Here is a 23,382-nt window from a genome sequence, read left to right as displayed (position 1 = left end):
ATTGTGCAGCCGTGCAGCTCCACAGGTGATGTCATAGCTATTTCTGTAGGCCCTTTTCTTTGACCTTTGTGCTCCCTTGGTGCTGGTTGGGGCCGGGCTGGTGTGTGTGTGTGTCCTTGTGCGTTTGTGTATCTACAGGCCGGGGTGAGAGCACCGAGGCCACTGGCGCCAGATGTGACGACCGCAGGAGTCTGGGACTAAAAATAGAGCTCTGTTCTCAGCACCGTGAAACACAAGAGAGGAGAGAGGGAGGAGGAGAAGGAGGAGGGGAAAAAAACAGGAGGGAAGGTAAAGGGGGCTGAAGGAAGGATGGAGAGAAAGGCGAGGTCATTGAGAATAAAGTGTCAGCTCTCCCCGGGGAAGGTGAGCTCACCTCCTAATGGCCCCACTGGCTCCTTCTCAATGAAATCATTGATCTGCCGGTGCTCCCCATGGTGTAATGGAGAGGGGTCAGAGGAAGTGGGGGGGGCGGGGGGGGGGAAGGTGCAAGAAAGTGCAAAGAGGGCAGGTTAGGAGGTTAAGAAAGGGTGATGGAGAAGCTGGAGAGAGGAAGGAAGGGAGAACATGGACCTCAGGCACACAACCTCTCTGACCTGCATTAAGGCCAATCAAAAATATTTTTCCTAGTATTTCATTTATATTTATATTCTGTGCTTTGTGAGTAATTTTGCTGCTGTAACAGCGGAATTTCCCATTTTTCTTGGGATCAATAAACATCTATCTATCTATCTATCTATCTATTTATCTATCAATCAATCAGAGAGCAGAGTGGTGAATCATTTTCACTCATTGATCATGTCAACCTGATCTCCATCACACAGGTATCTCCTGCAATCGACGTTCCTGTCTAGCCCTAAAAAGGATAATACACTTTCTATGAAAAAGGTTTAACCCTCGTGTTGTCTTCTCGTCAAAATTGAAAATCAACACTTTTGTCTATCTCTTTATCAATGTTTTTTTAACGTGTTTTTGTCCCTTTGTTTCAACACGTTTGCCGCTTTTTTTCCAATGTTTGTCACTTTTTGGGACATTTTCAGAATCAGAATTAGAAATACTTTTGATCCCCAAAGGGAAAATAAAGTATTTCTGATTGAAGTTTTCAACACTACGTAAAACACTAACTTATCAACTTTAGTTTCACAGTTATTTTTGGGATTTATGGACAATAAACCTCATTTATAGGAAATTACACCCAATGTTTGAGTTAAAAAAGCAAAAATTAGGAATTATTTAGACTAAAATTAAAGGAATATATGTTGATGTATATTCACGACTGGAATATGTCAACTTTTACTCAATAGGCTACTATTACGAAACCACTTCAATTTTTTTTTTTTTTTAAATGCTATAAAATTGAATAAGACGCCCCAAAATGAATGAAAGTAGAGATTTGTACTTGCCAAAGAGCGTTGTGTGGAACCAATCATGTTATTTTCGGTAAATAAAAAGAACATTGATATAGGAAAACGGGTCAATTTGACCCGAGGACAACATGAGGGTTAAGGATTTAGCAGTTTCTAATCACATTACATTTGTGATTGGGGAATACGGAAACCCCACTTGCACTCAATAACTCTGCAGGTGTGCATGCATGCATGCGGGTGTGTGTGGTGTGTGTGTGTGTGTGTGTGGTTTATAGGAGGTGGAGACTTCCTTGGGCTCCAGAAGGAGAAAGAGAAGAAGAAACCATAAAGAAAGACTTTCAGCTCTGAGGAGGCCGAGGAACACAACTCGGGTCAGAAGGACGGGTAGTGTTTACTGAATGAGCTCTCCGACCACACACATTCTTGACTGACAGCCCCATGAGTGCACATTTAAAGTGCCAATGAACCACAACACACACCACACCCCACAACCACACACACACACACACACAAACACACACACACACACACACCACACACACACAAAACCACACACCCCACCACCACACACACAGGACCTAGGGAAAAAACAACTCGTTCAGGATGAAATGAGGAGTATTACCTCATCTCCTCAATGGCTCTCTTCTTTTTTGTTTTGTCTTTTTCTCACACATGCACTCTCAAACATTGCCTCATGCACGTGCACGCACTACTTCATATGCACATATTCATGCGCACAGACACACAAAAACACACACACACACACTGACACAAACAGACCTCCTTATGTAGCTGATTGGAATGTCTCTGTGAGCAGTTGCATTGTGAGATTCGGCCTCCCACGATTACCTCACTTGTTCAGCTTGTCTCAGATGCACGCACACGCACAAACACACACACACGCACACACACACGCACGCGCACACGCACACGCACACGCACACAGGGGTCGCCGCCCAGTTGAGTAACAGCACAGAGGAACGACACATAACTGTATTGACCTTTGCACCTCTTTTGCTGCAGTCACACCCTAACCTGATCTCATCAAAGCCCCAGGGTACACAGCAGCTCCTGTGTGTGTGTTTTTAGTGTGTGTGAGAGAAAGAAAGAGAGAGCGAGCGAAAGAAAATGAGAGAGAGGCACCTTTCATGTCCTAATACCTCTCATCAGTATGTCATCGCCATGTCTCGTCCTGTGTGCTTTTGCACTGAGCTGGCAGGCTGACAGCGTGGGAGTCAGCATGCTAACTGTGGAAACCCAAACTGCCTCCCAGTTACATACATATACTACAGTTACATACTACAGTATGTACCATATATATACTACAGTTACATACCACAGTATGTACCATATATATACTACAGTTACATACTACAGTATGTACCATATATATACTACAGTTACATACCACAGTATGTACCAAAATATTACTACGGTACAGCCACAGTATTTATCATATATACTGTATATATAATATATACACACACTATATATCATCATAATCTACTTCTTCAGTATGTACTGTACCATATAGGGATTATACAGTTACCATATACAGTATGTACCAGGGATACTGTATGTATGTATATATATAACTAAAGAAGAGTAGACTATTATGCTATATATATAATATATATATTATAGATTTAATATATATTATATTATATCTCTACATCTCATCATTGTCTACTTTTAGTTTCACAAAAACAATATCAAACAAACTTTGGAAAAGTCCTTCCATTAAACTTGAAAGAGTATTATGAAACAAAAAAATAAAATATGTACTACAACTGGGGGAAAATATTACAATTTCCCCTAGATTCTAGGTGAACTTCACAGCCTACTCAGAAATTAAGAGAATTTAGCAGTAAGATGAAATATGACTGGGTCATGTTTTAGTTTGAAAGTACAACCCATTCAAAACCTGGTCAGGGTTAGTTAGTACGGGGTATGGAACGTCAACTCAAATGTCACCAAGCCTGTTTAACTGGTACATGACAGGTGGAGGTAAGAGGGCCGATCTACAGGAACCTGTTTGGATTACAACTTGTGGACATTTCATCTTGACGGTTGAGCAGCTAGTTCTGCAAACAACTACCATAATCATGATCAAATCACCAAATCTATAGACCTTTTTGTGATGAACTGATTGATCATTTAGTCTTTAAAATGTGAGAAAATAGTAAAAAAATGCTCCAAAAACTTTCCCAAGGTGATGTCTTTAAATTGCTAGAAATACAAATATTTTCAAATTACAGGAAACATCCTCACAATTGGGGATTTGGAACCAGATTTGTTTTTCATCATGAATGACTTAACGATTAACGCTTTATCAAAATTGTTCTGTTGAATAACTTATCGTTTTGGAACTCATAATCATTGATAATTGCGGACTGAGAGTTAAGTCGGGGCTCAGATGTCACTAACACACAGAAAATCTAGAAACGTACGGCACGTGGCGCCATTCCTCATCTCTATCTCCCTAGCTTGTGCGACCCTTTTCTGTCCTTTTGCTCTCTCTCTCTTTGACTCGAATGTGTGCCGCTTTAGTAATCTGGCGAAAAACACTGGCAGATGGCGCAAGGGAAGATTAGGAGCAGCCTTGCACAACTGAAAACTCCACACACACACACACATACACACACACATACATACATACATACATACATACATACATTAGAGGGATTAAATACACACCTGCAAAGCTGCATCCCTGTCCCTATATCTTCATTCCTGAGATAAGTCTGCGTTTCCAGTCAGCCCTTTCTGTAATCTTTCTTTTGTACATTTTTTTCTATGTTCATGTCTAATATTTCAACAGAACATCTGCGCATTGAATATAAAATGCATTGTCATTTTATCTCACCACCCCCCATCCTCTTGAAACCATTATCCAACTCTCTTTTTATCTGCAGAACATGAGTGCTTCTCTCTCTCTCTCTCTCTCTCTCTCTCTCTCTCTCTCTGTCTCTGTCTCTCTCTCTTTCTGTCTCTGTCTCTCTCTCTCTGTCTCTCTCTCTGTCTCTCTCTCTCTCTCTCTCTCTCTCCTTTTTGATTATTATTCTCTTTCCATGCTGTCTCTGCAGCTTCTTCTGCTAAAACTGGAACATGCGGTTCAGATGCCAACATCAGTACATTTCATCCTGGTAGGCCTGCATGGGAGCTGATGTGACGCATGACACACACAGTTGGCATCAGCTAACACAACACCAAACTACACACTAGCAGGCAGTGTTGTCTTTGGTTTGGCTGTGTGCTGCAGATTGGTGGGAAACACGCAAACTTTAGACCCACTGGGGAGACAGCTGGTTCCAACCAAGCGATGTTCTCTTTTCTCTCCACACACAAATACACACACACACACACACACACACACACACACACACACACACACACACACACACACACACACACACACACACACACACACACACACACACACACACACACACACCACACACACACACACCACACACACACACACACACACACACACACAAAGTCCAAACTCTGAAAAAGGCAAGACACATCAGCCTGAACTCCAACTGGGTGAGATCACTGCTGTGGTGAATATACTGCTGTCCTCAGAGAGACATGTTTCTCACAAACACTTTCACACAGTCGATGAAGTAATAACGCAAACATAGCGCAAGCATACAAAGACACGTACGCATCGACATTTTCCAACTGCCACCACCACATCCTGCGTGGATGTACATTTCAAACTAAACACAGGGTGAGAGAATTATTCGCGACCCGTAATACTTGTCTCATTCACAAAAACAATTGTCCTGTTGGGACATGGCTTGCTCCATGACATCATCCCCATGGTGTCCTTTCTGAGCCTGAGTTATTGATTATTTAGTGAATGGAGAGAAACCAAAGAGGACTCACTGATAGTGTTAGATCAATACGTTCCCAGTGCACGTACTGCGGTTGTGTAACATTTCATTCAAGCAGATTATCTGCCAATCTCTCATCTTAAATACCCCTAGTCCATGGACAGTTTAAGTTATTAAAAATATAGCTGCAAATGTGAAAAACATAAACCTACTTTAGAGAAGTGTGTCTCTGCCAGACTGTGCTCTAATCTCCCATTGGCAAGCTTCTGCAGAAGTAACATTTTGGGCAGAAAATCCTCTTTCCTCCAGACAGCTCAGTGATTATTCTTCTATTCACCATGTCCATCCCATTTATGGATTTTTTTCTTTTCATCTCTCTATCTGACCCCCGTTCCTATCCCCTCCCACCCGTATTACCCCTCGCTTGATTTGCAGCAATGTCACGGTGTGTGCTGTGTGGTCTGCATACGTGAGGCTGAAAATAAGTCATGCTAAGATATGAAGTCATCGCAGGAATTATTAGCATAATAAACCTGAGGTTCAGTAGAGGGGCAAGGGGAGAGGTGGAAAAGAGGGAGCTAGGGGGAGAGGGAGGACAGGGAATGAAGGGAAGGGAGAGGAGCACTGTTTGCAATTTTAAACATTGAATCTCTAAGAATGTGAGAGGGGGCGGGGGGTAAAGCCGAGCAAAGCCAGGAATGATGGAAAGATGGAAAAAAGGTATGAACGGAAAAAAGAAGAGCCTCAACTAATGAGAACTTTATAACCATTACTGTGTTTTTTTTTACCCTATACATATTAGAAAATAGCAACATTTTCTAAAGCAGGGTGGACATTTCTGCTTCATAAATTACATTTTTATGACGTAATTGCAGCTAGCACATTTCTGTAGATCCATTTATGGTTTCAGCAATAAAATGCAGGAAAAAAAAAAGTATCCTTGTGTGCTTGAGGTTGCTTATGTATATTACGAAGAGCCCAGTTTGTTCACACTCACAGCTTGTACCACTGCAGGCTCTAAAGCTGAGCTCACTAATTCTTTGTACCCAAGATAGAAAGACATTACACCCTTTTAGACCACAGGCTCCTTGCTTTTGTTGTTTGTAACACAAAGGCTGTACAAAGAACTGAATTACTTACATAATCATCCCTGTATATTTGCTAATTCCCATCATGTCTGGCTAATTAAAATGATTTAATAAGCATTTTTTCAAAAGCTTCAAAAATCCCCCCCTCCTTCTTCTTGTCTCTCTCATTAAAACGCACCCAAATACATGCATCCACACATAAACATCAAGTATTCACAGACGCAGGTTGCTAGCTCCACTAACCCCAATAATACAACCACCCAAACAACAGCCAACGCCATTGGCTGAGTCCTTCTGGGGAATATTCTCTGCCACTGTTGTCGTGGAAACAGCAGAAAAGCGGGGACAGAAATGGAAGAAGTGCGATTCTTCTTTTCTCTCTCTAGATGAATCATAGCGAGAGCGAGCTGAGGCGACTGAAAAAAAAGAGGAGGGAATCGCTGACAAGGGGTCTGTAATTACGAAGGGTATGATGTCTGATCAAAAATCCTGGCTTTCTGAGACAATCAGCAGAAAGTGTGTGTGATTTCGAACATGGTCGCATGTGTGTGTGCCTGTGCCCGGCCTAAGCATGTGCTCAGTACATCTCTGTGACTGTGACTAATTGTGGAGCCCGGGTGCCTCGAGGCAATCCTCCTCATCTATGAATGACTCATGAAAAAGCGCTAATCTCCCAGCGGAGGGAGAAAACTGAGAGGAGGAGTGGAATGGGGATGCAGAGAAGAGAACGGAGATTTGCCTGAGCAGCGTGCTACTGCCGTCTCATTTCCAGTCCAACCGAGGCAGATTACACTCCCCGTCCTGCGCTGACACATTTGGGACGGACTCATAAGCCTCTGCTGGTGGATCTGTGCGTAATGTTGTCCCCTTGAAACGCTGCAGCCACCGCAATGGAGATATTAGCTCAACGAGGCTATTAACAGTCTTGCTGAGGCTCAATTATAAGTCTTAGTGTGCTAAGTGGACACTATGACAGGATAATAACTGCAGTAAATAAGGCCGGAGGATTGAAGTTAAGCTTCAGCTTTATTTCAGTGATGCTGGGTAAGGGAATGACTCCGGGGAAGCTTAAACATCAAAGAGTCATCAGAGGGGCTTTTTATCCGGGCTTTTACACTTCCTCCTCTCCTTTCTAACGCCGCACATACCTGTAAACCTGTGAAAGTGTGATTACTGCCAGTTGGGAAATGAGGAACATATAATGCCAGGAGATGACCCCCCCCCCTCCCCTTTTTTGCTTATCAGTGACATCTGCTGACCAAACTGTAGAATGACAAACAACTACACTCAAATCAGACAAGGGTGGTGAGGTGAGGCACACCTGCCCGCTGTACACTGAGAAGTGTGTAATGAATAGAGAAATGTCCATTTTTTACATGAAAACACAAAACGCCTTCATCATCGCATTCATGCTCCACACTCTCTCGCGTACCAGTGAGCAGGGAGACTTTGTAAAAGGTGCCTTCCAACTTCCCCATCAGGATGTGCACAAAGCCATCTTTGGACAGGTGCCCTGCTTCTTTGGAACTCTGGTCGTAAACCACCACTTCCTGCTTCCTGCCCAGCTCCACCTGCACAAAAGAAAACAACGAGGTAGAGACGAGAGCTATTAATCTGTCCTACTGAGGACAGTATGTCAAGCATTCAGTTCCAAGAAGGAAGACAGAGTCAATTAATATGACTGTAATTAAAAAAATGTATTACTGTGTAATTGAGATTTCATTGTATGTGGGTCTCACACACACACACACACACACACACACACACACACAACACCACACACACACACACACACCACACACACACACACACACACACCACACACACACACACACACACACACACACACACACACACGGGTGGGAATCACTAGACGCCTCCCGATATGATCTCATCTCAATAATTGTACCACGATACAATATTATTGCGATTTTAAACTTATTGCAATATTCTGTGATAAACTGCAATTTAAAACCTTTTTTCCAACTTCCAATTATTCAAACGATGTCCCCAAAAGGAAACTTTGTCAACATCTGAAATATCTACAAAAGATACTTTTCTCTGTTTGTACATATCACTTCAGTTTTATTGCTGCAAAATGGGATTGTCAAGCAGACAAACTGACCAACACACACATATGTATTTATATGGCGCCTGTGTATTGATACAGTATTTCCACTAAAAATATCGCAATACTATGCTGTATCGATATTTTCCCCCCACCTCTACACACAATATGTATGTACGTCCAGTATATATGTTATCAGACCAACTGATCCTTTTAAAAAGGAAGCTAAGGAGGAAATGTAGTTCACTGCTAACAGATATTGCAACAAAAAATACACATGAGATGCTGCAGGGTTGTGTCTGACACTGAGATAGCACCCTACCCTAAACACTTGACAACTCTGCAGCCCTAATGCACACCAGGAAGCAGGCATAAGCTCACAAACACACCACAGGGAGTTATGACAGTAAAACACTGGCTTTATGGACGCTCGCGACTGCAACAGTAAGCAGGATGAACTACAGGTGATGCTACGTTACAAAAGATAAAGCATAGGATTATAAATAATGCATTAGGGCTGAGTGTTGCACTGTGCATCAGTGACGGTAACATTTACTGCGCAGATACTGCTGAGAGGTTTGTTTTGTCATAATGGGAGGTAATATCAGTAAAATCATAAAAGCTGGCTACGTTGCGAAGGGTGTCGGCATCCATCGATGCATCAGTGTGATGTTGTTCATATCAGAGTGTGAGGAGATATGAGCATGCGCCAGTGTGATAGAGTGTGTGTGTGTTTTTGTATGGGAGAGTCTGAGCATGTGGCGGCGCACACACCAGCAGGGCTGTGCTGTTGCCCATGTTGTCAGGCAGGCTTTGGTCACATGACCACCAGGCAGCGCCTACTGCAGCTATGAATCACTGCATCATTGAGCCGCCACTGGACAGGAGAGGCGAGAGGGAGGAGGAGGTAGGGCGAGCGGAATGGAGGGATGAAGAGGGGTGGGGGGGGGGGGGGGGGGGGATGGAGAAAGAGGAAAATGTAGGGAAAAAGAGGAGAGGAGAAAGGAGGAAGGCACTGGAGGAGAAACAGAAGATGGAGGCAGATGAGGATTAACACACAGTGCACAATCTAAAATATACTGTTGAAAAGCCACAAGCTTCCAAGGAAAACTGCACTTTTTCTAAGCATCCTAAACCACCCATTCCTTCCCCGCTCTCTGTATGCTGAAAGGCGCACTGGTTCCCAGCTACACAGTGTGCACAGAGTGTGCCTGATAATGACTCTGCTTACAGAGTAGCTGTGGCACCGTGCCTGGGCAGCCATGCAGGTGATTTAGACAGGACAAGGTCAGTCTCTCAAGTCTGGTCCCAAGTAACCCGGGCCCAGTAAAACCCTGACGTAGCTGTGCCTGCCTGCATCGAGCACCAACACTGACATAAAGGCATGGCAAGCTGAAGCAGAAAGCCTGATCAATCACATTGATCGCGAGTGACTTCAAACAACTTGCTTTCTGGTCTTTAAAGCCCCCATATTCTCCTCATTTTTAGGTTCCTATTTGTATTTTGAGGTTGTACCAGAATAGGTTTACATGGTTTCAGTTTTAAAAAACACCATATTTGTGTTGTACTGCACATTGCTGCAGATTCTGTTTTCAACCTGTGTGTTTAGGTCTCTGTTTTTGCTACAGAGTGACACATCTAACTTCTATACTATGTTGGGAGTCACACATCCGCAGTAGCTTTTTAAGATCCCATCATCTAGATAACTCTTTCTTTGGCAGGATTAGCTGGGAGACTTCTTCTAAATGAGGGCCACTTGTGGAATACCTGCAGAACAGGGACAGGAAGTAGTTCTTTTGGAGATTATGGTCAAAAAGTGGGTGTTGTAGCAGTGTTTTGCCATTGAGAACGAGCTAGCATGCTAGCGCTAGCATGCGACGGTTAGCCACCTCGTCTCGGCTAGTGACGTAGAAAGCCGTGCAGATTTTGAACAGCTCACCCAGAGACTGAAGACAGAGGACATTCAGAAACTGGATCTCCCTTAAAACAGAAAAAAGTGATTTTGTTTTTCATAATATGGGCACTTTAAGATATTTTGATGACACATTTGATGCAAAGAGAGGTTACCAGTAATGTTTTCATTAGTCAGTGTGTGACAAAGGGGGGGGGGGGGGGGGGGGGGGGACGCACCCCGAAGAAAGCCTTTTGTGTCACTACGCGGTTGTTGTTACTATTTTAACTTTTTAATGTACTAGTAAGTTCAACATGTAATAGCCATCCAAATGAAATCTTTTAACGTTTTGCCAGTACAGAGCCTTAAACCTTTTTCTTCAATTTTTGGAAATGTTGTGTTTCCTATCAAAGAGCATCTTTTGTCTAAGCACGCCTGACCTTTTCTCTTCTTGTCTGTTCACTGATTGCTGTGTGTCGAGGCACCATGGGGGCTGAGGTGTTTAAAGAAACCGACAATAAAACCCAATGTTCCAGGTTTGAGACTGGATTAGAATCTTTATTACATGTCAATCTCCTCTCTCTATCCCTTAGTTTCCTGTAATTTCTCTACCGCTGATTGTAAGATAAAAGCACATAATACTCCCCCAAAATACTTAAAGGTCTCATTGCATGAAAATTTCACTTTATGAGGTTTCTTTTACATTAATATGCGTTTCTCCAGCCTGACTATTGTCCCCCAGTTGCTAGAAATGGGGATAGGTGTAAACCGAGCCCTGGGTATCCTGCTCTGCCTTTGAGAAAATGAAAGCTCAGATGAGCCGAACTTGAATCTTGCCCCTTATGACCTCAAAAGGGGGCAAGAGGTTCCCTCCCCTTTCTCTGCTTTGTCCACCCAGAGAATTTGCCCCCCCCCCCATGAGAGAGAGACATCACCGATTTCAAATGAGCAAAGTGGCAGTTGGTCAAGGCCACACCCCCAGCCTCCACCTTCAGACTTCAGATACAGTATCAGGGGACCACTAAGGTCTAGATAAAAGAGACTTCAGATACAGTATCAGGGGACCACTAAGGTCTATATAAAAGAGACTTCAGATACAGTATTAGGGACCACTAAGGTCTACATAAAAGAGACTTCAGATACAGTATTAGGGACCACTAAGGTCTAGATAAAAGAGACTTCAGATACAGTATCAGGGGACCACTAAGGTCTACATAAAAGAGACTTCAGATACAGTATTAGGGACCACTAAGGTCTATATAAAAGAGACTTCAGATACAGTATCAGGGGACCACTAAGGTCTATATTAAAGAGACTTCAGATACAGTATTAGGGACCACTGAGGTCTATATAAAAGAGACTTCAGATACAGTATTAGGGAACCACTAAGGTCTATATAAAAGAGACTTCAGATACAGTATTAGGGGACCACTAAGGTCTATATAAAAGAGACTTCAGATACTGTATTAGGGGACCACTAAGGTCTATATAAAAGAGACTTCAGATACAGTATAGGGGACCACTAAGGTCTATATAAAAGAGACTTCAGATACAGTATTAGGGGACCACTAAGGTCTATATAAAAGAGACTTCAGATACAGTATTAGGGGACCACTAAGGTCTATATAAAAGAGACTTCAGATACAGTATTAGGGGACCACTAAGGTCTATATAAAAGAGACTTCAGATACAGTATTAGGGAACCACTAAGGTCTATATAAAAGAGACTTCAGATACAGTATTAGGGGACCACTAAGGTGTATATAAAAGAGACTTCAGATACAATATTAGGGACCACTAAGGTCTATATAAAAGCATCCAAAGAGCACCATGTCATGGAACCTTTAACACAGATGACCTGCAATAGCATCTAGCCCAGAAAATGCTTACAAAATAATGTACAGCCTGGTGGCCTTAACACGCAACTGTCAGTGATAGATGGCAATGCAGTGTTTCAATACTTTAGTTTTGACCATCATGCTGTACTGATTTATTTGTTTTCTTTCCTTCTCACATGTTCATCTTCATGCCTTGCTTTCTTTGTTTAAATCCCCGCTATCTTTACTAACCCTGGATAATTGTGGCTAATAATCCTAATGGGATCAGATCTAATTTGAGAGCCTGATCTCAAGGCCTGAGGATTATTGGCCTTTAACCTTTACATACGTGCACAACACAAATTCACCCGCACATAAACACACAGTACAGCATAGTCAACAGTTTGGTTTGTCAGGTGCACATTACAAAAAAAGGATAAAGAAGGGACAGAGTTAACAAGGTTAAAATCTTGATTTCATCTGTATTTTTCACACAATCCATACTAAGCGAAGGAGAAGTCATTCAATGTTTCAGCTAAGAGGATAAAATTACACCACCACTCATCCCATTTTCCAGTTAGTAAGAAAACGACAGCCTCTTTATTTAATAGTAGTGTATGAATGATAGTCAAAATGGTTTTTAAATGTAGTTTGGCTATGCTTTAGATTATGCTTAAATAATACACCACAACTACAACTCCAGCTCAGTATGTGATATGCATAGAGTTTGCTGCAGTGTGAAGAGGTCAATGACCCGAGGGAGCGCGGGGCTGGCTGTCAGACTGCAGCACTAGTACAGATCTCTCATCCCTCTGCAGTGCTACAGCATCACTACTACTACTGTGCTGGCCCGGGCGCTCTGACGCATGAAAACTGCAGGTAAACGGGGAATGCCACTGGCAGAGAGAAGAAAAAAGGAGGGGCCATGGAGACAGAGTGAGGGGAAAAACCAGGAGGATACGAGGAGAGAAGGGGGAAAGGAAGCCTAAGCGGGTGACCAGAGGGAAAGCTGCACTGTAACAAATTAACGCAACATTTACAGTAACTTACTGGCAACAATTGGCCAAGCAAGTTACTGTGAATTCTTTTTACAGTAAATGTACTGCTTTTTCATTTACAGTACTTTATGTATTCATAGTAAAATACAAAACAATTAAACACAACATTAGATAAAAAAGTAAAAATACTACTTACAGTACTATAGTGGCTATATTGTGATTTGTTTTTACAGTAATATTTTGACTACTGTGATTTCAACTGTAATACTTAGACTACTGTGATTTTGTCATGTCGACAAGGTTGTAATGTAAATTTTACAGCGTTCTACTGTAAAAATCCTATACAGTAGTGTTACTGTGAAATCTAATGGAAATAACTGGAGATTTCACAGCCGTTATTTACAGTGTGAGGCAGAAGGAGGATCAGGAGGGGGAGGGGGGGGGGGGGGGTGGTGCAAAGAGAGACAGAAGGTGGCATTAGCAGACCAAATGCCAGGATCCTGCAGCGCCCAAGCTTTCTTTAAAGGATCTGAAGGCTGGCATCACAGCAGGGCAGAAACAAGGATTGGTCACGGGGGGAGAGGCTATTTTTCCTCCCATCGTTTGCGGAGGGAGACGACAAGAAAGAGGAAAAGGAGCAAGAGACCATTTCCAACCAGTTCCTATATCAGAAATTTGTGTTTCTTTCAAATTAATTTTTTTTAAAAGTAACATGGATGGTTCCCAACAACGCTCCTCACAAATTAAATAAATTACCAGTTCACTACTTTCATTGAAATTCTGAGTTTTTTGTCAATTTCATAGCATTTGGAGAAAAAACACTTGGTAAAAGAACTTTAAAAAAAAAAGTGTATAAAATAGAGAAATACGTCAAATAAAGTGACAAAAATGTGAAAAGATGTCAAAAAAGTGACAAAAATGTCAAAAAGTGACAAATGTAAAAAAAATAAAAGTAAAGGTTTGGGGATAAACACAATCCCGCTAAGAAAAAGTCGACAAATGTTGAAAAAGAGACAAAAACATTATGGGGGAAGCCACAAAAGAGTTGAAAAAGCCGACCATAACCTTGATAAAAGGTTTTTCATTTTAAATTTTGACTCAGAAAACCAAAAATGTCCAGGTCGGAAGACAACACGAGGGTTAAAGAAACAGAACAGAGATAAAGTGAGGGTAAAGAAGAATGAAAGAAGGTGTTGGGCAAGAGACAGAAGTCTCTGCATGTTTCTTACTGATCCCCTGTTATAAAATATGAAAGGAGTGGGAGAAAAAGCGTGATCTGACAGAAGGCTGCGGCCTTACTGTCAAGCTCATTTGCAAAAACAGTCTGCACGCACGCACACACGCACACACGCACCAACACAACACACACACACACACACACACACACACACACACACACAACACCCACACACACACACACACACACACACCACAACACACACACAACACACACACACACACACACACACACACAATGGGTAGCAACAAAAGTTATTTCTAGAATTGTGGAAACCCAGCCCGGGGGTACGGTAAGTGCTTGTGTAAGAAAGTGAAACATTGTTTCTCCTGAATACAGCAGCGCCTCTGACCGGTGACAAGGTCACTGCTGAGCGGGCCAGAGTGTGTGTTTGTGTGTGAACCGGCCTGTGACACAACATCAGCACAAACAGTCTAAAAATGGCCCCGCATTCCTGAAACGCAGTCCAGGTCCTCTCAGTGCGTCCTCTCCGGGATGTCCAGCAGAAAACAATTTGACTGCAGTATGAACTCTCTTCTACTGTCTTCAGCTCAGACTGTGAACATAAAGCAGTATGGAGCCTAAAAGTAGACATGGGAGAACAAGAACAAAAGATAGCAATGTCTGCAAGAGTCATCCCTTATATTGAAAATACTGTAAAATACTGTACATATCACTCTTTCATTCACTTATTATTGATTGAGTGTTTGTCACATTTTACATGGCTTATTATGTCAATGTGGCTACCAACTGGTTCCATGGACAGAGCTGCTGCAGCAGGCAGTGACCTCTCCTCGCAGTCGATCTGTCAGTTTAAGACTCCGCCACACAGGGTGTGACATATATCACTCGCCGCTGTAAGGACCCCCCCCCCCGGGTGCCAGATGATGTCATTGACTGGCACTGGCAGCTGCCACTTCCATGTACACTGTGTAGGTGTGATGTGTTTGTCACAGATTTCCTGTACTTCTATCCTTATGAGGACCAAATACAATGTAGTTTCTACTTATGAGTTTAGGTTAACAGATTCAGGTATGTGTTTAGAATTAGCATCATGTTAATGATTTAGATCATGTTTAATGGATAGGGAATCAATATCGTGAGTGGAAAAATAAGTCCTCCAAAGTACATTATATTCAAGCGTGTGTCTGTGTGCCTTTGTCATTGCTGATCATTTAGGTCACCTGAGCTGGTCACACCCTCACACCGCTGAATGTCAGAGGAGCTTTAAAACACACACACACACACACACACACCCACACCCACACACACAAAGAGCACATGTAGATCCGGTTATACCACATCATCCTCCTCACTTTGCATACAATGAAAGTCACATTTCATATCTGCAAATCATCTAAAATTCCAATTCATTCCCAATTCCCAATTCCAATTGATTCTCTCCATCTTTCATCTCTCCATCTTTCATTTCTACAGTCAGTCAGTCATTTCTGCTACAGTCAGAAATACAAAAATTCCCCAAACCAAGCCACATATCATTATTAAGCGTGACATGAAACATTTTACAGAACAAGGATTTTTTCATGACCTGTTTTATTTTGATTGGGATAAAATGTATGTTATTGCTGATGTTGAAAATGCTTGGAATTTTTTTTATGATGGTTTTAAAGAGATTGTTGACAAGCACGCTCCCCTCAGAAAATATAGAGTAAAAGGCCGAAACAATGCATGGTTCACTTCAGATTTAGCCAATTCCCTTCACGAGCGCAATACGGCCTGGGCAAAAGCCAGGAAAAACGGCCTGGATTCTGACTGGCTGCTCTTCAGGAGACTGCGCAATTTGTGCACAGTCGCTATGAGAAAAGCCAAAGCAGAACACTTTCTTACAGAAACATCAAACAATCTAAACAACCCCTTCAAATTTTGGAAGACGATTAAATCCCTGGCTGGAATTAAACATGGCATCGAGCTGCCACCATGCATTGTTAAGGATTCACATAAAATTTCCGATAAGGTTGAAATGCTTGGCTGTTTTAATGAGCATTTTATTGCTTCTGGTTCCTTGTTTGACTCCCTCAATATTTCACATCAGAATCACCCTAAATGTCATACTCATGGTCATATAGAGGGGAAATTCTTTAGTTTAACCCATTTTTAGTCTCAGAGGTGCATAAGCCCTCAAACATTTAGACAATAGAAAATACGCCGGTCCTGACAACTGTGGAGCCTTATTTTTACAGTTAGCATCTGATTTTATTGCACCACCATTGACTTATCTTTTAATCTCTCCCTGGACACAAACTGAAAATTCCACTTATATGGAAATCTGTATTTGTTCTCCTCTGTTAAAGGGGAGGACCCGACAGAGTTAAATAATTATAGACCATTTCAAAAATGTCTGTCCTGGCTAAGGTTATGGAAACTTTGGTGAATTTAATTTAATTTTTAATTTAATCTGTTTATTAATCCCAATGGGGAAATTACAATTACAATTCCCACTCTGTGAGCAAACTGAAAGAGTTTCTCACTACTAACAATTTACTGTCTAATTTTTCAATCCGGTTTTTCGTAAAAAGCATACGCACAACTACAGCAGCCCTAAAAGTAGTCAATGATTTCATTGACTCTTTAGATAAAAAAACAACATTGTGCAGCTCTCTTCATTGATCTATCAAAGGTTTTGATACTGTGGATCATGCAATATTAAAACAAAGACTATTCAGTATCGGATTGTCCGAACAAACAGTTTGTTGGTTGGAAATATCTATCAGGTAGATCTAGTGCGTGCAGGTAGATGGTCCACTTCTAGTCCTCTGCGGTATCAAGGGTGTGCCCCAGGGGTCAGTGCTGGGACCACTCCTATTTATATATATATCAACATTCTGATCAAAATGTCTCCAACGCAAATTTTCATTCTATGTAATGACACTGTGATATACTGCTCTGCATCTACACCAAACAGGCACTTTGTCAGCTACAACTTGCTTTGATACTGTACAACGTACCTTGTCTGTTTTAAAACTTGTTTTGAATGGACGACAAAACAAAAACTCATGTTGTTTTCCGGTGCAAAATCAAAGTCACGGAACCTCCCTCCATCATTACTTCTCAGGGCTTCGAGATTGAGTACGTATCTCAATACAAGTATCTTGGTATCCTAATTGATGATTCTCTTTCTTTTAAACCTCACATTCAGCAGTTGGTGAAAAAACTGAAGCTGAAGCTGGGTTTTTATTTTAGAAACAAGTCATGGTTTTCCTTTGAGGCCAAAAAGAGACTTGTTGCTGCCACTTTATGTCAGTAATGGATTATGGCGATGTTATATACATGCATTCGTCAACTCAAAGCTTGAAACTTCTGGATACTGTTTACCACGGAGCTCTTAGGTTCATTACTAACATTAGAGCCCTTACTATCACTGTTCATTGTATGACTGGGGTGGTTGCTGCATGTCCACCGTAGACTTAATATGGTACACTCTAATTTATAAGGCTAGTTGGTCTGCTTCCCCATACCTTCAAACCTACATCATAAAGAAAGGTACGGAAGATATTGTCTTTGTTCTGATGACTCATACTGTTATCCGTCCCTCAAGTCCGGGACGAATTAGGAAAGGGGCGTTTAAGTACGCGGCCCCTATGCTTGGAATCAGCTGCAAATTGTCCTGAATTTCAGGAGATGGTTTACTGGCTGCTTTTAAAGTACTTTAAAGAACATGGAGGCTGAACACACTGGCTGGAGATGTTTGATTGATTATTCTGACGATCCTGTTGTTATTCACTATTGTTTAAATTTAGATATTTATGACCTTGTTACTCACTATTATTAACAGCATAAAGTGTTTATGTTTTTGTTCATGATATATGTATTGTTATATGTCTGCAACCTTGTGTTTGTGCTGCTGCTTATCTTGGCCAGGACACTCTTGGAAAAGAGATTTTAACTCAATGAGTTGTTCTTTCTAGTTAAATAAAGGTAAAATAAATAAATAAATAAATAAATACATTTCCATCCATGAATTAAAAATCCATTTTAACATACATGTTGCTCCTTCTTTGTGGTGTGTGCAGTGAGCTGTGTCTTACGATACATACAGTATGGGAGTGTGTGTCTATGTCAAACAGTAGGAACATTAGGCAAACAATGATGACCTCATCAAAGCAAACACATGACATATCCGGCTCTGTAGAAAAACCACCGCGGGCTACAGTATCTTTTTTTTTTTTTTTAACTAGGCAAAAGGAAAACTGTCAATGAAACAAAAAAATTCCCTGACTTTGCCCTCTGGGTAATCTGGGAAACAAGCCATGCAGTGACTGAACTCATCGACAAGTTCTCAGTTCTGCTGCTGCTGTCAAGCCAGATGACACATGGAGCCCTCATGTTTTGTCATTCTTTTTTTTTTTTTTTTATAGTTACTGGGAACCCCAGTGTCCAATACTATTATGATAGCTGATGTGTTTTCCAAAGACATTACCGGTGTCTTCCTCTGTATTTTTACACAATCTCTGGAATTTTCATGTATCATGTGGAATTTCCATGAATTGTTGCAGCCCTACGAGAAAGATAAGCACAACATATGGTGCGTCATAAGTGGAATTGATGGGGATCTCCTTTGTGGCATTAGTTGGCCACGTGCAACACACACACACACACACACACACACACACACCCTGTGCTAAGCAGCAAGGGACTCAGCCAATTAAGATCACAGACCCATTGTCTGGCTCTAACAATAACTGGGCTAATATTTTGGTATCACAACACTTGAAGACATGCAAGGGTATAATTACGTATAATTATATGCAGGTCTGTGACTTTACTGTAAAAACTGGTGTCCCATTTGTAAGGAACATGCATTTGTGGGATGAGCAGCAGCGCTGAGTATGTGGGTTGCACCCATGAAAAATATGCCAAATCTTCTCTGCCAATGCTGAACAGGGGATTTTGCGTTTGCTAATTTTAGCGTCTGGTACTCCTAGGTGCTGCCAATCAGGCGCCTGATTGGCACCTGATTTGCCAGAGTGACCAACACAACCATGTTGGCTGACCCGCGACGAATGCTGGTTGGAGAATGGGATGCCATCACACAGCAGTGTGTGACCTGGCTGGTGACCAGCATTAGGAGGAGGTGCCGGGCTGTTGTGGCTGTGTATGGTTCTTCCACACGCTACTGAGGCTCCTGTCTGAGTAATGAATTAACTGTTAAATTGCCAATTTGTCTTGTTGCTTCAAACATCAATCGTCCAATCCACCAAACACCAAACGAGTCAATGGCAGAATAAGCTGTTTGGCATTGGCAGAGAAGATTTGGCATATTTTTCATGGGTGCAACCAACATACTCAGCGCTGCTGCTCATCCCACAAATGCATGTCCCTTACAAGTGGGGCACCACTTGAAAGAGAACTAAACAGGCTTTCCAAGGATATAAGATTGCTTGCCAAAAAGCCTTGTTACCACAGAGAAATAATCTACCAATCACAATTTCCTTACTTTTTGTACTAAGTTTATAAGTGACATGATACAGCTGTGTGTGGCTGAAACCAACAATTATCTTTATTGTCTATTAATCTGTTTTATTTGTTATATTTCTATTAATTTTTTATCCATTGTTTTTTTCCCAACTGATCTTTAAGTCTCTCCAGTAAAGCCGGCAGCCAGCAGAAATTAAAAGTATTCACTCTACAAATTAATAAAACAGAGAAAAGCTTGAAATAAAAATCTTTTTTACCAATGAGGACAAATAGCCATTCACAGCCACATTGTTGGCTGTGTTTCTGTCACAACAACATCCTTGTGAATGGAAATTAAATTTCGACCTCATTCCTGCACGTGACAGCTTAGAAAAGTACCATCTGTCTCTATATGAGTGAGCTGCAATATTATTTCTACTACTCAGGGTCCCATTCATCAGAGGTCTGACCTCCATACAGTAGGAAGGCGTAGGTGCTAGATCAGATCCGCTAGATGTGTCAACGTCACAGCACGTGTCTTATTTTTTTCCTTATTCTGCCTCTGATTGGTTTGCCCTGTTATTCTTACCCTATTCCTAACCAATCGCCACTCCTCATGCCCTACCCTAACTACGTCGACACATCTAGCAGATCTGATCTAGCATTTTGGAGGAAGTGAGCTTCCCCAGGCTGGCTGCTGGAAGTGAAAACCTCTGGTCCATCTGTCAGGTCGGCCTGGCCGGCTGTCCCTGTCACAGCAGCAGGGATTAGCCGGAATTAAGCCCAAAAATCAGCCACTTGCCCTCCAGCCTGTCACAAAAGGCACGAGGAAGCCCCATTCCCCGACTAAGCCTGTGCCATCCCTCTCCCAGCAGAGGTCCACCACCACCTAACCTACTGTATCTAGCTCTCTCTGACCTACATTAATAGAAAGCATTAATAAAGAGGTTGTGAAAGGATGACATGTGAATGGGAGAAAAAAAAAGGACACCATTTTGATTGCTGCTGCGCTGGTCGTGGATGTTCATTCAGCTTAGTTAACTGAAGCGTTCTATGAAAGAGGGTGAGTGCAGCGCCTTGGGGGATGCAAGCTATTAGTGCTCAATGGGATGTGAGGCGGGAGGCAGTCAGGGAGGAGGCGGAGGCAGCGGCCCAAGCATGAATACCCTCAGTGCTGCTCTCCCGCTTCTTACATTCACTTCCCTAACAAAGAGTCACAATGGTGTCCTTTGCTGTCTTGGCTGGCTGAGGCGGCTCCTGGCGATGCTCAGAGCCATGTGGGGGGTAGAATGGATGGTGTGTGTGCGTAAGGGGTTAGCTGGGAGGCTGCTTTAACATCGCACAGCCCGTCTGCACGTGCCAAGCCCGCGGCCTGCCAATGGCCGCACAAAAGGGATGATGTCATGCTTAGCCAATAACAAAAGAGTCTGCGTCCGTCAGGCCCTCCTCTCTCACACAGCTAGTTCCATCTTTATCCAGCCTAGCATTAATCGCTAGTCTTATCCTCTGTACTGGGGGTGGGGAATGGATAATAACAAACCAGCCATGGGGCAACTCGAGATAGAGAAAGGAAGAGGAGGGGGAAATGGAATAAATGATGAAGGCATGGGTTGGTGGTGGAAAGCTACAGGCTATGGTTGTGGGAAACAGACAGACAGAGCTGTCATGAGATGGAAAGTGAGAGAAATCAGAGAGGAAGCATGGCTCTGTGGGGTGCCACAGTGTGAGACGTGCCAACCACAGGGCCCCACGCAGAGATGGACCCGGCATAGAAACACACTCAGGAAAAACCTCTCACACTTCACAGCTCTACAGCTTTTTTTCTGTGCTGTTTTTTTTCCCCTTCAGTCTGAATCCGTAGTCTACAAGAGTAGGTCATGCATCATCCCCACTCAAAATCCAACCATTATCTGAGCAAAACTGGATGTTTTGGTCAGGATGAGTCACACACTCTGAGATGCAGGATCCCCCTTGTGGTCTTCAGGCTTAGCAGTCGTTTTTATCCAGGTACTTGTAACTTAGGCTGGCAGAATGCTCTAATGCAAGAGGTGTAACACAAGCTCCTTGTCCAGTTTTCAGTGAGAAGAAAGGCATGTGGGTTCGACTGCCAGAAGCCCTTGCAATAAAGTTGAATTAAAACTAATTGGTATAACAGAGAGTCGGTGAGAAACAGTAGGCGCATTGGGACTCTCTGCCAATGTACCAATTATACACACGCTATTAGCTGAACCGAGGCTCACTTGACTTGAGAAAGTAACAATAATCCACAGTTCTCTTTTTTTTTTTTACCATCGAGCCATAAGGAAGGTGTCAGTCACCTTCGAGTGTGAACTGTAAAACAACAAGGAGTGGCAAAGCAATATTGTAAAGCAATAATGTATAATTATTTGCTATTTGGTGGGCAGGGCGTGTTTTTGGTAATTACAGTTCACTAGCTGTGCAGCAAAATGTTTGTTCACCAGAACTCTAGGACTGATACAGTATCTAAAAAGGCATAAAATGGGAGCAGGTCATAATTCACGTTCATAAGTAGGTTCAACCGACGGAGCTGTGTTACAGGTCAGACTCCTGGCAACCTGGAAGTAAAACAACAAAAACGAAAGCAACAGCACTTTATGCTGCCATTCAAACCCAATGTGTCAGACCTCAGACATTTCTTTTAATCACCTGTTAGGTGTTATCGGCCTCTGTAATTCAGTGTTTTATTGCGTTGTGCGTACCACGCTCAGACATAAATTTACTACCTTAATTAATAATATTGGGCGATGGAGTGCAGCCAGGAAGAGGAATCTTATTTGCCATGTTTACAGCTTTGTGGATGCATTTGACCAATCGTGCAAAACTAATGGGTGATGTATGCACACACTTAATTCCTCCACCCCTCCCCGCATAGGTTTCCCCTCTCAGAGTTCCTTTAGTTTCACACAGCGACTAAAAATACAAGAGTCAGCATGCCACGGGTGGACAGGCCATGGAAAAAAAAAGCTGTCATATTCGGAGGAGAAGTCATGGAAAACGGGAGGATCCGATTTCAGGGCCACTGATAAGCAACAAACCTACAGTACACCCGCCTGCCCGCCAAATATAGCACCCACTGATATTAGGACGCCAATGTAAAACCACAGTAGTATGCGGGTAAGGCAGTTGGAAATGTTCGGAAAAACCCCACAGAGATGTAAGGTAGGCAGTGTCTTGCTCAAGGGCACTTCAGCAGGCAGAATTGTTGACCAGTATTTGTCCTGTGTCTCAGGAATACAGTCCCTGCTGTATTCCTGATTCTGCCACTTCTGCTGAAACAAGCACGATTATGCTGACTTGTCCCAATGCACTGTACTGTACATTTCAACTCCCAAACCTCATTTGCATAGCAGTTACCAGTTTGTACTGTATGTCGAGGGACAATCTTGAAAATCCCAAAGATCTATTAGTATACATGCATTTTTTTAAAGTCAAATAATCAAATTTTCAACCAGGTGTGTGCGAGTCTGTGGATGAGGGTATTTACTAAACACATAAAACACGTTCAAAACAGCAAGGCACATTTATGAAGACATATTGGTAAATGCACATATTTGCATTTGGATGGGTCAATGTTATGCTACAACAGGCAGCCAGTTAGCTTAGCTTAGCAGAAAGACTAGAAACATAGGGAAACTCTGAAA

At 42.3% G+C, this 23,382-nt stretch overlaps 1 protein-coding gene across 3 annotated transcripts in view; it reads right to left on the bottom strand.

Annotated features, from left to right (window-relative positions):
• The window catches only part of dusp8a (dual specificity phosphatase 8a), a 54,591-nt gene that overhangs the window by 23,740 nt on the left and 7,469 nt on the right, over positions 1-23,382 (bottom strand). For all 3 annotated transcript variants that reach the window (XM_032523356.1, XM_032523355.1, XM_032523357.1), the window contains exon 3: positions 7,727-7,865. In XM_032523356.1, coding sequence (XP_032379247.1) covers positions 7,727-7,865 — 139 coding nt within the window. The remainder of the gene's footprint in view (positions 1-7,726; positions 7,866-23,382) is intronic.

This window comes from Etheostoma spectabile, chromosome 8 (assembly GCF_008692095.1).
Source record: "Etheostoma spectabile isolate EspeVRDwgs_2016 chromosome 8, UIUC_Espe_1.0, whole genome shotgun sequence".
In the NCBI taxonomy this organism is placed as follows: Eukaryota; Metazoa; Chordata; class Actinopteri; order Perciformes; family Percidae; genus Etheostoma; species Etheostoma spectabile.
The sequence above is the reverse complement of the archived record's forward strand: the minus strand, read 5'-3'. Positions and strand labels throughout refer to the sequence as shown.